This window comes from Erpetoichthys calabaricus, chromosome 4 (genome assembly GCF_900747795.2).
Source record: "Erpetoichthys calabaricus chromosome 4, fErpCal1.3, whole genome shotgun sequence".
NCBI lineage: Eukaryota > Metazoa > Chordata > Cladistia > Polypteriformes > Polypteridae > Erpetoichthys > Erpetoichthys calabaricus.
In genome coordinates, this window is record NC_041397.2 from 199,901,326 (window position 1) to 199,918,659 (window position 17,334).

A 17,334-nucleotide genomic window follows, 5' to 3' on the forward strand; every position below is an offset into this window, starting at 1 on the left:
GCACAAGATAAGAACCATCAGTGCCTGGAGCACCAGTACATCTAATTGATTAGTTTATTGATTTATTTCTTTTTTCAGACTTACCTGTTTTACTACATGGTTACTGAAGAAACTGGGCTCAAGTCAAGAACTAGCTTGGGATGAAGTATTGGAGCACACTCATCAAAATAATAAAGACACATAACAGTAGACAGGAATGTATATGATTTTGTTAATCAAGGATACAATAAAGAAACAATAAAATATCTAATATATACTGTAAGTATGTTTTGACAAAAAGCACATCATTTAGGAAAGTTTAACAAATAAATCTGCATACAATACCAACATTAAAGACAAACATTTGATAAAACTTAAACAACTTGTCATTTTTTCAAGCCATTATCTTTATTTTTAAGACATTGGTACTCACCTTTTAGGATTTTTTTGATGGAATGTTACACATCTGTTATATCCTTGGTGAAACACAACTTCCTCTGTATCTGATGTTTACTCATCGCTCAAGTGACTAATTTTATTGCGCAACATTCTTGGGGGCACAGACCCACAGTATATAAGCAACAAGAGAGAGCTGAAACAGCAGAGTAGACCACTCCAGAGGTGACTACTGAGTGCAATGGTGTCTCTTAGACTTCTGCTTTTCACTGCCTTAGTGGCTGCAGCATGCGCTGCTCCAATATCACCAGCCACCACAGAAGAAGACAATCAGAAGTTTGCACAGGTAACCACTTTTTCTCTTACTGAATATCTAATATACTAGAGGGTAGTAGATTTATTATGTCTTTTTAAATTTTTAGCCAGATATACAAGTTATGCCGTGCAGTAAGTGACAGTAGAAATAAAATTTCTTTTTGTCACACTGTTGCTATTATGATGCATACAATCTATTGTAGAGTTCTTACTGTTAAAAGAAAATTAGTGAACATAATAAATGTCAAATAATGGTTATAACTGAACAACATACTTTTTATTTCTGTAGAAACCTTCTATCTGAAACTCACCAGTCTCACATGAAAGAGAGCAGAATTAGGGACAAACATGTTTTGACAAATACGTAGCTGTTTAAATGGCAGTGTTCAGCAGCTGTCCACACTGAGTGCGCTTATGTTACTTTGAATTTTTTCCCCTTTACTTATTTTTTTTCAACCTACTTTTGCATTCCTGAAAATGTGTTTACAAACTGCATGGAGTATGGCGATTATATTTTTTCTAATATAAGTTTAGTTTGCCCTAAATATGCCAATCCATTCATTATTGGCAATTAAAGATTTCTACTGCTATTTTCTTAAAGGAATTATAGATTATTCAGACCTTGTTTCACAATATTTGCAATTACTGAAAAAGCAACTTCTCGTTTATGCTTTAAAAGTAACAGGTTTTTGCTTAAATAGCAGCTGCATTATTCTCCATTTCCTGAAGTACATTAGTATAGCATGGAAAAATGTGTTTTATTTTCTCTGTTATGTTTACTAGGAATATCTTAGAATACCTTAGAAAATTATTAAAAATGAAAAGGGTTATTTTGCTTTATTCATGTACAGCTACCCAATAGCAAAACATACAATGATATCCTGTAAGTGCATTAGTATAAAATTAAGTTGTTTTTTTTCTCTTTAACCAGGAATACCTTAGAAAATTATACAACCTTACATCCACCTCAGGAGGTAACTCAGGAAGGCGTCACAATGAAATTGCAGACAAACTTAGGGAAATGCAAAAGTTTTTCGGTCTCCAAGTAACTGGAATGTTGGATTCAAACACACTGGAGGTTATGAAAAAATCAAGATGTGGCGTCCCTGATGTGGCTCATTACTCCACATTCCCTGGAGGGCAGAAGTGGCAAACACAGAGTCTGACTTACAGGTAGTAAATTTAGTAACATTTAAGACTATTGACAGCTCTTAGCGTGGAATTGTGTTAGAGTGTAAAAAGTTATATTGCCTGTATTCTGCAGTTTTAAATGTCACTATAATTAACTACTGCACATTAACAAAATAAAGCACTATAATAAATAAAAATAAAAAAATGGAAGCTTTAATATTCAGTTTTATATCACTTATAGATGTTTGGAAGGATCAGCTCTCCTCTCAGTATGTACAATATATAGTAGTAAGAAGTAATTACTAGTTATGCTTCAGCAAGCTGCCTCATGAATCAAGCCGACATTCACTAACATGTGACATTTCAACAAATGGCTAAATAATGCATTTTGATTAATTTTTATTTTCCTTGCTCATCTGACACATCTCACTCATTTCAAGATGAGGTGCTAGCAGCACATTGAGCACAGTGTAGCCAGGTTGAGAGGTGTTCACCCAGACTGACATGTAGCGGCACTGTAGCACTGCCAATAGTTTAATACTTGCTAAGAAGTACACTAAAATTAAAATATTAAAATAGTGGCTTTCTTAATCACCTTACTGGAGTTTGTTTTTACATTTATAAAGGGATGACTTGAAATTGATGTATATTAATACTGTATATATATACGATATAATACAGACATTTATCTACATACTACACAAATCTTAATTTTACAGTATATACAGTAGTAGCTGGTATCATTGCACATACCATCACAAATTGCTTTAGGATATATTCAATACAACTGCTCTATGGTACTTCATAACTTTTCTTATGCTGCTTCTATCATACAACTACTAATTTGTAGGAACATTAATTTAATTGTTAAGGTTTTGCTTATGTCTCTTCGTTCACCTAGGATATTTTAGTATTCATTGAGTGTCTTTATTCTGTATATTACTGTATATAGCACCATGGATGACACATACTGTATTTATAGCTATCCAATGCAGCAAAACATACAATTCTTTGTATAAACAAATATCTAGTGAATACGAAATTATTTCATATTGTACATTTTGATTTGTTCTATTATTATTTTAATTCCTACAATTCTTTTGAATTTGACTTTTGATGTTATTTTTGTTACATATTAATAATACTAATAATAAGTTTTATTTATGTAGTGCCTTTCATACACTCAAGGACACGTTACAATTCAATACACACATTAACAAGACAGTAGAAATTACATACATGAAACAAAGTAATACTCATTGAAAAGATTTGTTTTAACAGAAGTTTGAAATTAATAATAGATTTTTCCTCGTGAAGGCTGAGAGAGAGAGAGAATTCCAAATTTTAGGGGCTATCACTCTGAAAGCTCTGCCACCTATAGTTACTAACCTGTATTTAGGTACAGTGAGTAACTTAGCGTCCGATGATCGTAATGCACGGGCAGGAGTGTAAGGAAGCAGCAGCTCCGACAGATAATGAGTGTCTAACCCATGAAGGGCTTTAAAGGTGAGAAGGATAATTTTATATTTGATTTCTTGAAGAAACTGGTAACCAATGTAAATCATATTGGACAGGAGTGATGTCTGCTGATTTTTTTCGTGTGTGTAAGTAAACGAGCAGCAGAATTCTGAACATATTGTAATCTATTGATATATTTAGTCAGGAGGCCATAAAACAAAGCATTAGTTGTTATATGCAATTACATATTGCAGTTTAGTTATGATTTCTTCTTTACACACTTTCGGCATTACTACCATAATTACCTGGGTTACATATACTTAATAAAGATCTGCCAAAATCAGTGTATTATTTGTAAATTCTTTTGAAATATGGTATTAGTAATTCCTTAACTCAAAAATATTTGAGGATTGACAGAAAGGTGGAGACAGTAATTATATAATGTTCTAATATTAGATTAGAAATTCATCTATAGACGAAAAACAAACAAAAAGTTTAGAAAAAGGTTGAAACACCTTTAAAACCATACCTGAATATTTGTATTATTTTTATTCATTTGCAGAATTGAAAATTATACACCTGATATGCTAACAGCTGATGTTGACAAATCAATACAGCAGGCTTTTGAGGTCTGGACCAAGGTTACCCCACTAAAAATCACGAGAATCTACAGTGGAACAGCTGATATTATGATCTCCTTTGTTACTGGAGGTATGTATGCATACAGCATGTGAACTGAGAAGCCTACAAATCCCATTATTTAATCTTCTGGGACTAGACGCATTAACAGGCTAATACTAGTTATTTCACAATTCAGTACCAGGGTTACTCACAATGGAACTTTTCTTGTGCTCACCAAACGCTCAGGTTTTACATACTACCTATGTGTCTCTACCTGTATAGTGACAAATTATATGTTACATTACTCCGAAATGGGTTTGGAGCTCAAGAATTCTCCACCAACATGAAAATAACTCCTTGAAAAGAAACCTCAATAAAACAGAGTTTGAAAACCAACTTGGACAATGTCTATGTGGAATTTACATGCTATCCCTGCATTTGTGTGAGGATTTATCAGGATACTTTGGTGTTTTTTCATGTTCTAGCACATATAATACTGGCAGCTTAACTGGCAGCTTCCATTTGGCACATTAAGAGTGAATGTGCTATTTGAAGGAATGAGGGGGCCATTCAGGGTAGCTACCTGCCTTGCACCCAAAACTCACAGAATAGATTTTTGTCCTCTGTGTTGCTAAATTAAATTTAGTAGGTTCAAAAAATAGATGAACTGTTATAGCTGTTTTTTTATAAAGCATGTATCTCATAACATGACTAATACTGGTGTCTCTTATTCTTAAAAATCCTTGCTTAGAGTAAATGATATAACAATTTTATTACAAAGTGTCATATTTTAAAATATCTACTTTTAATCTAGCCTAGAACTAAATTTGAAACTCTAACAGCAGATTTCCTGTTGGCTCAATGAATGGTGCAAAAACTTTGGCAGACAGGGCAGTTCTACAGTTTCTACCGTTTTCAGCCACCCCATCCAACCCCCCATTTGTAAGACCAATGGGGAAGAAACGTTTGCCATATTGCATGAAATGGCCTAAACTGGATCAAAGAATATGCAAGTTGGAGAGAACAGTTTTTTATTTAATTACATTCTACCTATAACTCTGCTTATTGTGGTATTGTATTTTTTTTATACTTAAGCCATTAACAGAAGGGTCCAACATAAAAGTCTTGGATTCTAATGTCAAGATAACTATAAAGAAAACTTGTCTCTTTCTTCTAGAACATGGTGATTACTCCCCATTTGATGGTCCAGGAGGGACTTTAGCACATGCTTTTGCACCTTCACCTGGTATTGGTGGAGACACTCATTTTGATGAAGCTGAAACATTTACCACTGGATCAGCTGGTAAGTCAATGTCAAAAAATATATGAGTTATGCTATAAAAAAGAGCAGCAATCTCATTATAACTGCATGGCATGTTGGTTCCAGGGTTCAACTTGTTCCTGGTAGCAGCTCATGAATTTGGTCATGCCCTTGGTCTGTCCCACTCCAATAACCCAGGTGCACTGATGTACCCAATTTACAACTATGTCAACCCTGGGACCTTTGTTTTGCCTCAAGATGATCTTCAGGGAATCCAGTCTTTATACGGTCAGTACAGTATTATTAAAAACACCCCTTGAATATTCTTTGAATAGGCTTTTAAAGATGCTTTTCTAGGATAGTGATAGTCCATCAATCAGTCAAGCAAACCATTTTTTATTTTATACAGGAAGGTTTTTTTAGCTTGGGCAAAGCTTTTTAATACCATCACACATTAAGGAAAAGTGCAGGATTTGTGAATTGGTGGCTTGCTATATATGAGTGAGTGTGAATTTATATGTAAGGGTGTTTTGTGATTGACTGATATCTCTATAGGGTTCCAGATTTGTACCATAATAGGCTGTGGTGACTAACAACTCTGGAAAGTAATCAGTAAAGGATGAAACGTCAACTAATGGACAAACATTTACAATGTTCTTTGAGCACTCTAAATGCATTTAAGAATGAATTGTGGGAATTCTCATTAAATGTATTCCCTCCCAATCAAGTTACAGTGGACCCTTGACTTGCGAACTCAATTCGTTCACGAGGGCTGGTTGTAACTCAAGTTGGTTGTAAGTCAAGACAATTTTTCCCATAAGAAATAATGGAAATGTCCTTAATGTGTTCCGAACCGCCCACAGCAACACTTACTTAACTTTTTTTAATAGAAAATGGTTGTATAATGTGCATAATTTACCAAAAACACCAATACTTTTTCTAATGTACTAACCAAAAAGTTATAAAAAGTGCCTAGCCTACCAGAAACAACAATTTCATACTGTACTCACCATTTAAGTTGACATCTTTGGCTTGCCGGAAGGAAGGAGGAGGAGAATGAAATGGAAGGTGGTTATTGTTTGGAAGGAGTTTCCTTATACAAATCTTTTCTTTGTAAAATTGTCGAGATGGTGGATTTCGACATGCTGTACATATTAGCGAGATCGGTCACACGAACGCCACTCTCATATTTCCACACAATTTCCTTCTTTGTTTCGATTGTGATCGCTTTCTTTACCTTTGTTACCTTCGCTTCCTTCCTTAGCAATTATCGAAATAAATTATATAAATCACTGCACTGAACGAAATTACGTCCACAAATACATGTATCTGGGCTCCGACTGACGCTTACAAACGCTCTTGGCTGTTTGTTTACAATCGCACAAACGGATACACGTGACCGCATTCGGGTCGTAACGCAAGATCCATCCATCCATCCATTTTCCAACCCGCTGAATCCGAACATAGGGTCACGGGGGTCTGCTGGAGCCAATCCCAGCCAACACAGGGCACAAGGCAGGAACCAATCCCGGGCAGGGTGCCAACCCACTGCAGGACACACACATACACACACCCACACACACACACACTAGGGCCAATTTAGAATCGCCAATTCACCTAACCTGCATGTCTTTGGACTGTGGGAGGAAACCGGAGCGCCCGGAGGAAACCCACGCAGACACGGGGAGAACATGCAAACTCCACGCAGGGAGGACCCGGGAAGCGAACCCAGGTCCCCAGATCTCCCAACTGCGAGGCAGCAGCGCTACCCACTGCGCCACCGTGCCGCCCCGTAACGCAAGATGTTGGTCGTAATTCAAAACAAAAATTTTGGCCGTAAAGCAAGTTGTTCGCATGTCAGGCCGGTCGTATATCAAGGGTCGACTGTATATATTTTTTTTGCCACATGAACTTGTATTCTAAAGAGAAGCCTATTTTATACATTTTCCAAAATTACCTAGCCTATTTTTGTACTTTAAAAGAGAAGTGAAGGATGCTGGAGTCCAAACATAAAAACAAATGTCTTAAACTTACCAAATATATCCATTTGCAATGCAAATATGTTATCGAATATTGATCCTTGTCTTGAGATTGCACACATATTGCAAAACACCACATCAATGTTGTTTTAGGATTGAAAAGAACAAAACATTTTTTGTGAGACTCAGCCATTTTTTAAGGGGACTTCACCTCACTACTAGTCTTCCTCTGTGACAACCTTTCAGCCCCAGAAGTGTGCTTTCCTCCTTCACCTCAAGAAATTGTCTCCAAGCACAGTTATTTAAAGTTGACATCCAGACATAAATTGCTGTCTCTCTTCTGTTAACAACTAGACAATAATCTTTGAAACACTGCTACACAATCACCCACAGTCTTTACACTGCCATACATAATAGGCTGTACAATAGGAAAAAGGGGATAAATTACATTTTCTTCAGAGCATACGAAGGACTAAACTTTTTTTAGTAATTGACAAGTGTTATTGGCACATTCCCGGTATACAGTGTTAAAACAGGTCATTTTTAACAGTTAAACAAACCGACTGATAACACTCAATCCATAAATACTTGAGGAGAACTGCATACCCCATTCAGACACTGGTGCTGTGAAGCAAGAATGACAGCTCTGCACTGCCTCTCTACCAATGTAAAAACAGCTGTACCAAACTTACTAAACTTTAACCTAAAAAAAGTTAAATGTAAGTCTATAGGGTCTGTTTAGTTTTTGCTAGTTGACTGCTTTCTATGTGCATGATAAACCTCTCACTAGTTACCACTAGAATACCAAAGTATGTCTGTGCATTTTGACACTGGCAGAAGCAGGCAGTATCTTTGCAAAATAACTCTATAATTATTGAGAATGTAATAATTTTTGTGGCAGAAAGAAGCTTCTGTATGATTCAGTGCCAGCATTAGGAGTGCGCCCATAGGAAATGTCAAACCTCCATCTACGACAGCCACTGTGTGCAGACAATCGAATAGGAAACGTAACCTTACCTTAAGAAAATAGTACCATGAATCTGTCATAAAATGTATTACTTGCAGTTTACTTTTGTTGTCACAAGCATGCCTCAGAAACGCATGACGCATAATTCTTAAATCAAAAACGTTGCTTCTTCAAAGTGGACATATTCAGTAAATAGTAAAGTATTTGCTTTCAGACTTAGACCCCAGTACCAGTCACTTCCATTTTAAAGTGCAGGAGCAGGGCAGGTGTTTTTCAGAATTCATGACAAATGCTTCATTTTCTAACACAATTTCATGTGGCAAATTACAGTAATATATACCATGATTGTGAATAAATAGCTTTGACATGAGAAATATTTGATTTACCTTTTAAGTTTTCAAAAACAAGTTTTTCCTATAACAGGCACTGTTTTTTTACAGTTTTCACATTTTTTCTATCCTTGTTTTGAATTAAATTTAGTATATAATAATAATACAAAAAAAATCTGAATACTGATGACTTAATACAGGTAACTGAATTTAACTTTGTTTCACAGGACCCAATCCTGGCATTCCTCCTAAAGATCCAAATCCCCCCCCCAAAGCCACCCAAGCAGCCTAAACCCAACAACTGTGATCATAGTTTGGCTGTGGATGCTGTCACTACTCTACGTGGAGAGATGATTTTATTTAAAGATAGGTAAGAAAATAACGACTGCTATTTTATCTTTGACAATCATCCACAAGTACCCATCAAAGAACTTTATTATAGAACGTAAGCAAAATAACAAATATAACTAACATATTTATCCTGACATAAATAATGTTCCTTATGTACATTACAAAATACACTAAGCTTACAAACTTAATGTAACAGTCAGAAAACTGCTTCCAGTCCTTCTCCACAATCGCTTTAGTCCCACTCCTCTTTACAGATCCAAAGTTTGTTGCAGGATAGACTTATAGAATTAATGAGGTTAGAAAGCACTTTCCTTTAAGAGTTTAACTCTATGGTATAATTCAGAACTACGGTCTATGAAAGTAGCTGGCCGATGTCTTGAGAAGACTAGCTTCACTATGCATATCCAGACTTTCTCTGACCAGCAAAGGGCTTACAGGGTTGCACTAACTGCAGCCAAGAACATGCATTATGGCAGAATAATAGAAAGTAGCAGTGATAACCCGATGGTTTTGTTCTCTGTTCTCTTCAACCTGCATCTAGCCGAATTACCTCCTCTACTGAAGCCAGTGAAAAATTCCTCCACTTTTTCTATAACAAAATTAAAGACGGAAATAATTCAACTAATATACATCCATATCTTTCCCTGTATTCCCTCTCCATCCAGCTCCTTTACTAATATTTTACCTGCTTTGTAAGATGAGGCTGACTACCTGTTAATTGGACCCCATCCCCACCACACTTCTTAAATCCTGCCTTCATGCCATAATCCTGACTGTTACAATAGTAATAAATATATCACTTGACACTGGCTTTTAGCCAGCCACTTTTAAAATCGCTTCTGAAACACCATTGTTAAAAAAGTCTGGTCTTAATAATTTTCAGCCTATCTCTCACCTTTTCTGTCAAACTTTCTTGAGCGTGTTGTAACCTCCCAACTCATCGATTACTTAACATCTGATAATTTGATGGAACTCTTTCAGTTTGGATTCAGAGCGCTGCAGAGCTGTGAAACTGTTGTGCTTCGGATAACCAATAATTTCCTTATGGCAGAAGACTCTGGACCAGCCAGCATATTAATTCTGTTAGACCCCAGTGCAGCTTTTAACACTATCAGACATGACATTCTACTGTCCAAAATGGGGAACATCCTGGGTATCTCTGGCACTGCCCTCGAGTGGTTTAAGTCCTATCTGACTGATAGGCAAAAATTTGTTAGCCTTGGTAACAGCAGGTCCAGCTCAGTGCCAGTCACACAAGGAGTTCCTCAGGGATCTGTCCTTGGCCCTCTGATCTTCTGTATCTAAATGCTTCCCCTCCACCATATTATTCACAGTTTTAGACTGGGTTATCATTTTTATGCAGATGATACTCAATTCTATTTCAATGTTAAAAGCGAAACTTCATCAGAGCTTTCTCAGCTTATAACTTGCTTCAGTGAAATTAAAACCTGAATGGAGCAGATCCCTTTAATATTAAATTGCAACAAAACTGAACTCCAGCAAATTGACACTAAAGCACAACTTAAGAAAATGAGCTCCTTTTCAGTCACTTTTGGTTGTCATTTTTGATTCCTCTCTTTCTTACTCCACCTACATAAACCACATTAAGAACCTTTCTTACTTCCACCTCCATAACATATCCTGTGTTTGCTCTTTTCTCTCCTTTTAAAATGCTGAGAAACTTGTCCATGTTTTTATCACATCCTGCATTGATTATTGAAACAACCTACTGGCAGGTGCCCTTTTAAATCTTATATCACTTATATATATAAGTTAACTCCAGTTAATTCAAAACTCTGCTGCAAGAGTCCTTAAACAATCCAGCAACAGTGAGCAACAACAACAACAACAACAACATTTATTTATATAGTACATTTTCCTACAAAAAAGTAGCTCAAAGTACTTTACATAGTGAAGAAAAGAAAAATAAAAGACAAAATAAGAAATTAAAATAAGACAACATTAGTTAACATAGAATAAGAGTAAGGTCCGATGGCCAGGGAGGACAGAAAAAACAAAAAAAAACTCCTGACGGCTGGAGAAAAAAATAAAATCTGCAGGGGTTCCAGGCCACGAGACCGCCCAGTCCCCTCTGGGCATTCTACCTAACATAAATTAAATAGTCCTCTTTGTATTTAGGGTTCTCACGGAAGGACTTGATGATGATGGTCATGCGGACTTCTGGCTTTTAATCCATCACTGTTGGAACATCACGGTGCTTTGAGTAGATGGTGGCAAGCCATCACCAAAAGTAAACTGGAAAAAGAAACAGAAGAGAGTAGGGGTTAGTACAGATTTTAGAGCCACCATGAATAGTTATTATAATGAATTGGATATACAGAGTATCAGGATTAAATTAAAGTGAAGTTATGAGAAGGCTATGTTAAAATAATGTGTTTTCAGCAGTTTTTTGAAGTGCTCCACTGTATTAGCCTGGCAAATTCCTATTGGCAGGCTATTCCAGATTTTAGGTGCATAACAGCAGAAGGCCGCCTCACCACTTCTTTTAAGTTTTGCTCTTGGAATTCTAAGGAGACACTTGTTTGAGGATTTGAGGTTACGATTTGGAATATAAGATGTCAGACATTCCAATATATAAGATGGGACGAGATTATTTAAGGCTTTATAAACCATAAGCAGAATTTTAAAGTCAATCCTGAATGACACAGGTAACCAGTGTAGTGACATCAAAACTGGAGAAATGTGCTCAGATTTTCTTTTCCTGGTTAGGATTCTAGCAGCTGCATTCTGCACTAGTTGCAAACGATTTATGTCTTTTTTGGGTATTCATGAGAGGATTGCGTTACAGTAATCTAGTCAACAGAAAACAAACGCGTGAACTAATTTCTCAGCATCTTTCAATGATATAAGAGGTCTAACCTTTGCTATGTTTCTTAAGTGAAAAAATGCTGTCCTAGTGATCTGATTAATATGCGATTTAAAATTCAGATTACAGTCAACAGTTACCCCTAAGCTTTTTACCTCCATCTTGACTTTTCATCCTAATGTATCCAGTTTATTTCTAATAGCCTCATTGTATCCATTATTGCCAATCACTAAAATTTCAGTTTTCTCTTTATTTAACTTGAGAAAATATTCATTCATTCTGAAATACAAGTAAGACATTGTGTTAGTGAATCAAGAGAATCGGGGTCATCAAGTGCAATTGATAAATACAGCTGTGTGTCATCAGCATAGCTGTGGTAGCTCACGTTGTGCCCTGAGACAATCTGACCTAATGGAAGCATGTAGATTGAGAAGAGCAGCGGACCCAGGATAGAGCCTTGTGGAACACCATGTAAAATATCATGTGTCTTTGAGTTTTTACCACAACTAACAAAGAATTTTCTCCCTGCCAGGTAGGATTCAAACCAGTTTAAGACACTGCCAGAGAGTCCCACCCATTGACTAAGGCAATTTCTAAGAATATTATGATCAATGGTGGCAAATGTGGCACTCAGATCTAAGAGGATGAGAACAGATAAATGGCCTCTGTCTGCATTTACCCGCAAGTCATTTACTACTTTAACGAGTGCAGTTTCTGTGCTGTGATTTGTTCTAAAACCTGACTGAAATTTATCAAGAATAGCATGTTTATTGAGGTGGTCATTTAACTGTATAATGACTGCCTTCTCTAGAATTTTACTTAAGAAAGGCAGGTTAGAGATGGGTCTAAAATTTTCAAGAGCAGAGGGGTCAAGATTATTTTTCTTAAGTAGGGGTTTAACTACAGCAGTCTTAAGACAGTCTGAGAAGACCCCCGTATCTAATGACGAATTTACTATGTCAAGAATATTATCAATTAGCACGCCCGATACTTCTTTGAAAAAATTTGTTGGTATTGGGTCAAGGACACAGGTGGAGGGTTTCAGTTGAGAAATTATTTTATGTAAATCAGGTAAATCTATCCTGGTGAAAGAGTTTAATTTGTTTATAACGGAGTACTGGGGTTTAGGAGGATCCTTAGTGTTGGGGAGATATACTATGTTATTTCTAATATCATTAATTTTTTGATTGAAAAATACAGCAATAATCACACCCATCTTGCTTCGCCTTCACTAGCACTCTGTGTATTACAAGATCGAGTATAAAATTCTATTAATAACCTACAAAGCTTTAAATGGCCTTATACGGGACTACATCAGTAACCTTCTCCATCGCTATGCTCCTATTTGCCCACTAAGGTCCTCTGATTCTGGCAATCTTGTTGTGCCCCACACTAACCTGCAGTGTATGGGTGAGAGGGCTTTCAGCTGTATAGCACCCAGACTTTGGAATGACCTCCCGAGATTAATTAGATCAGCTGACTCCATTAATTTCTTTAAAAAGCAACTGAAAACTCATCTATTCAGGAAGACTCCTGTGTTTATTTGTTTATTGTTCTATGCAGAAACTATTTGAATCATTTTGTTTTAAGTGCCTTGAGCATTGTTATTAGCATAATGTATTTTATTTAGAAGAATGACAAAAAATCCATACTTCCTATACTTATTTGTCCTCCTAACCCACCTAAGCAAACTATACTTTATATTCATCATTTTTTTTAAATATGTACTACATACAACTCAGTTCATAATGTGAACAATAACAAATAGATTTTACAAGGTGAATTCAAAAATTGTTGAAAGATTTCTTCTATACTGCATAACCAAAATATTGCATCTATTTTTGTATTCTTTTATTTTCAGTTACTTCTGGCGCAATAGTCCACAGATGGGAACTGTTGAACAGGACACTATCAAATCATTCTGGCCAGAAATACCTGATAATATTGATGCAGCATATGAGATCAGAGAGCGGGATGTTGTGTTCCTCTTTAAAGGCAAGAGCTCTCTTAATCTCTCTTAAACAGCCATGCCATAAGTAACCACAAAACTGTGACACAGCACAAGAGTTTCTCTATTAATGCTTGTGCATTTATTAAATATATTTTCAAAACTCTTTTTGGGCAGAAAATACTGATGCTAAAGAAAATAAATAATTCTATCAGAAATTGTTGACTATTTAAATGAAATTATAATTTTACTGCTTCTAGTCTGTAAGTTTAAGATTAACTTTTACATCTGTAATGTATACATGGCATTGCAGACTTTCATTTAAGGGTATTTACATACATTTTGGTTACACTATTTAGAAATGACTACACTTTTGCTACAAGGTCCCCTCATTTCAGGGCATAATAATGTCTGGGGCATAGCAATGGTAGGTATATTAAAGCAGTCATATACTACTGCTTGTAGTCTGAGATTCCTAGACATCACCAGGTGCTGAGTATCTTCCCTGGTGATGCTCTGCCTTAGCAGCATTTTTGGGATAATTTACGATTGTTGTAGGATGAAGCTCCATCCCATGAGTTTGGAGGCATTTACTGGAACTTAACAAGATGCTTATATATATATATATATATATATATATATTATATATATATATATATATATATATATATATATATATATATATATATATATACACAGATATAGATAGATAGATATATATATATATATATATATATATACAGATGTAGATATATAGTGGACCACCAGGGGGCATTCGGCTCCCCCAGTCCTGACACAGACAAGCTGAGACACAAGGCTTAGCAGACAACAAACCTTTATTTAACTGGGGAAGCGCTTTTCTGTTGCTCCCGACTACACAGCACAGTACAAAGTGCCAAATGTGCAAACAAGCACAGTCCGTCCTTCTTCCTCTCTCTTTCTCTCTGTCTTTGTCTCCACTCCTCCTCCCTCAAGCTTTGTCCACCTCCTCCCGACTCTGGCTCTTTAACTGAGGTGAGGTGGCATCTTTTACAGTGCACCCAGAAGTGCTCCAGGTGTTGTTTCACCTTCCTCCTTCAACACCCCCAGGTGTGGCAGAAGTGGTGATACAAAGGGCTTAGCTGTATTTGCAGCAACCCCTGGCAGCTCCCATGGAACCCAAATGGGCTGCTGCAAACTACAACTGCTGGCATGCCCTGCGAGAATCCATTACGCTTTAGCAACATGGGGAGGGGCGGGGGGGGGGATTTTTTGGAGTTTCTGCCCTCTAGCATCGCGAGGAAGATAATGTCCCAAACATGTTCTCTCCCTCGGTCCTTCCACCCAGCCAGCATTCAGATCAGGTAATGACCCTGGTCACAATATTTATTTATATTTATTTATTTATTTATATAGACATATATAAACGAAAGACCCACTGTATGTGTGTGTGTGTGGAGCAGTCTGCTCAGCTCACACTCAATCACAGCCACTAGATGGCGCATGCATGCACTTTTAAATTTTTCTAGCACTTTCATGCACCTCTGTTCTCACTAAGAAAGATGTGTGTGTGTTTGTGTATGGAGCAGTCCACTCTGCTCACGCTCAACCACGGCCACAGGAGTTGGTGTGATGTAGAAACTTATACAAGTGTGACTTGCACTTGGCGAGATGGCAAATGCATGAATTTTGAAAAGTTTTCAGCGCTTGCATGCACCTCACTATTCATTCAACCCAAGCAGACTAACTCAGCTTTGTGGTACAAACATGTTGTACGTTCACACAATGAGCTACCATACGTTTGCCTGAGACTTGTTCTGCCTGTCCTGCTTAATTTGTGTGTGAGCTGCAATCGTTTGCATGTCCGTCTCAAACAAGATACAACCCATCTTGGCCCACTTAGCTGATGCCTCTGCAAGTTCACCAATATAGTAAAACTGCTAGGGAGTCTTACAGTTGTTTTTTGTCCTGAAGACCACATAGAGCTAGTATATCATAGATTAATTTGAAATTAAATTAGTTAAACACTGTTTTGTCAAGTAACTATCTAAAACATTTGGTTATTACCTATTTCAGAAAACCAGGTTTGGGCACTCTTTGGGTATGACATCCTACAAGGTTATCCTCAGAATATCCAGAATCTTGGACTTCCTAAGACTGTGAATAAAATTGATGCTGCACTTTATAATGAAGACACTAAGAAAACTTTCTTCTTTGTTGGAAAGAAATACTACAGGTAATCAATTTGTAAAGAACACGTGTTAAAGGGCCAATGGTAAAGATGGGAACAAAAATTAAATTTTTTTTTCAATTTTCAGTTATGATGAGGCAAAGAAGAAAATGGACAAAGGCTACCCAAGGATGATAGAAGCCGACTTTCCTGGAATTGGTGGAAAGGTTGATGCTGCTGTTGAGCACAATGGTAACTAAATACAGTTAATTAAGTGCTATAAAATGCGATCAGTAAGCTCTGACACAAAGTGGACTAAGCTAAAAAATAGACGTACGACTTTTCTTTCAGATCACCAATCCTCCTTCACTCCTTCAGTGTAGATTAGCTCTGTCTTAGTGAAACTGATCACAACACAATCTGTATAATGCCTTTTAAATATGCTTTAAAACTAAGAAATCAATTGTGCGTTAAAACTAACACAGACGGTGTGGTTATGTATAGTGACACAGTGCTGCTTAAGAAATCTGTAGGCATTTGGGTTTGCGTGCCAGTCTGGTCACTGTATGGTTGGAGTTTCGACATTTTCCCTTTGTCCAAGAGGGTTTTCATTTTGCTCAAATTTCCATCAACGATATGCATTGCTGTGCCTTGCAATATACCCAACCATGTTCTGAGTTGCGGATTATGCTGTTTAGCCTAAACATCATCTCTTTTTAACCCTGAACGGGATGAAGAAGGTTCAGTAAATTAATGCATAGATTTGAAACATTCATCTTATCTGGTTTCCTAAAAGATGTCTATGAAACTCATAAATATTAGTTTTCTCAATTCAATGTAAACTTTTCCCACATGGTTTGAGACCATGTTTGAGGTATATTCAAGGCTGCCTCAACCCTCCCTTAATGGATTAAAGGAGTTTAGAAACTAATGGTTGGATGGTCAAAATGACTTGATATATAATTATAAATCCTAATGTTCCTTTGTGATTTATACATTTAATAAAATATGATTTATCGGATTTAACTGATTCACCTTTGTTTATTTTTTCTGATGTTTTTTCAGGCCTTGTGTATTTCTTCAGTGGCTCGAGAATGCTTGAATTCAACTTCAAATTAAAGAAGGTCCAACGAATTTTGAAAAGCAACTTTTTCCTAGGTTGTCAGAAGTAAAAGCCAAAAAGCAAAAATCATGTTATTTTGACATTACTGTAATAAGAAAAATACTGTTAAGTACATTTATTTTTCCATAAGTTTTATTTTGTTTAAATATATATTCCATGTTGTATATTGAACAGATTTTTTTGCTGTATTGATAATGTAGAATTTCAGCTTTTTTTGTAAGATTTAATATTTTTAAATAAATCTCTGTTGGTTTTATTACAATTTCTTTGTATTGCTTAGTTTTTTTTTCAACTTAAAATATATATTGTAATATTGAAACACAGGAGAGGTGGCACGGTGGCGCAGTGGGAAGCGCTGGTGCCATGCAGTTAGGAGACCTGGGTTTGCTTCCTGGGTCCTCCCTACGTGGAGTTTGCGTGTTCTCCCCGTGTCTGTGTGGGTTTCCTCCGGGTGCTCCGGTTTCCTCCCGCAGTCCAAAGACATGCAGGTTAGGTGAATT

The 17,334-nt window shown here is 36.6% G+C and overlaps 1 protein-coding gene across 1 annotated transcript; it reads left to right on the top strand.

Annotated features, from left to right (window-relative positions):
- The first annotated feature begins 562 nt into the window (after nucleotides 1-562).
- Nucleotides 563-16,900, top strand: LOC114650500 (collagenase 3-like). Its single transcript, XM_028800164.2, is given in 11 exon segments — nucleotides 563-721; nucleotides 1,622-1,863; nucleotides 3,842-3,990; nucleotides 5,078-5,203; nucleotides 5,288-5,449; nucleotides 8,664-8,700; nucleotides 8,702-8,806; nucleotides 13,476-13,609; nucleotides 15,618-15,777; nucleotides 15,860-15,963; nucleotides 16,777-16,900. Coding segments are annotated over 11 exon segments (1,431 nt in total). The 5' UTR covers nucleotides 563-616; the 3' UTR covers nucleotides 16,884-16,900.
- Nucleotides 16,901-17,334: the final 434 nt, after the last annotated feature.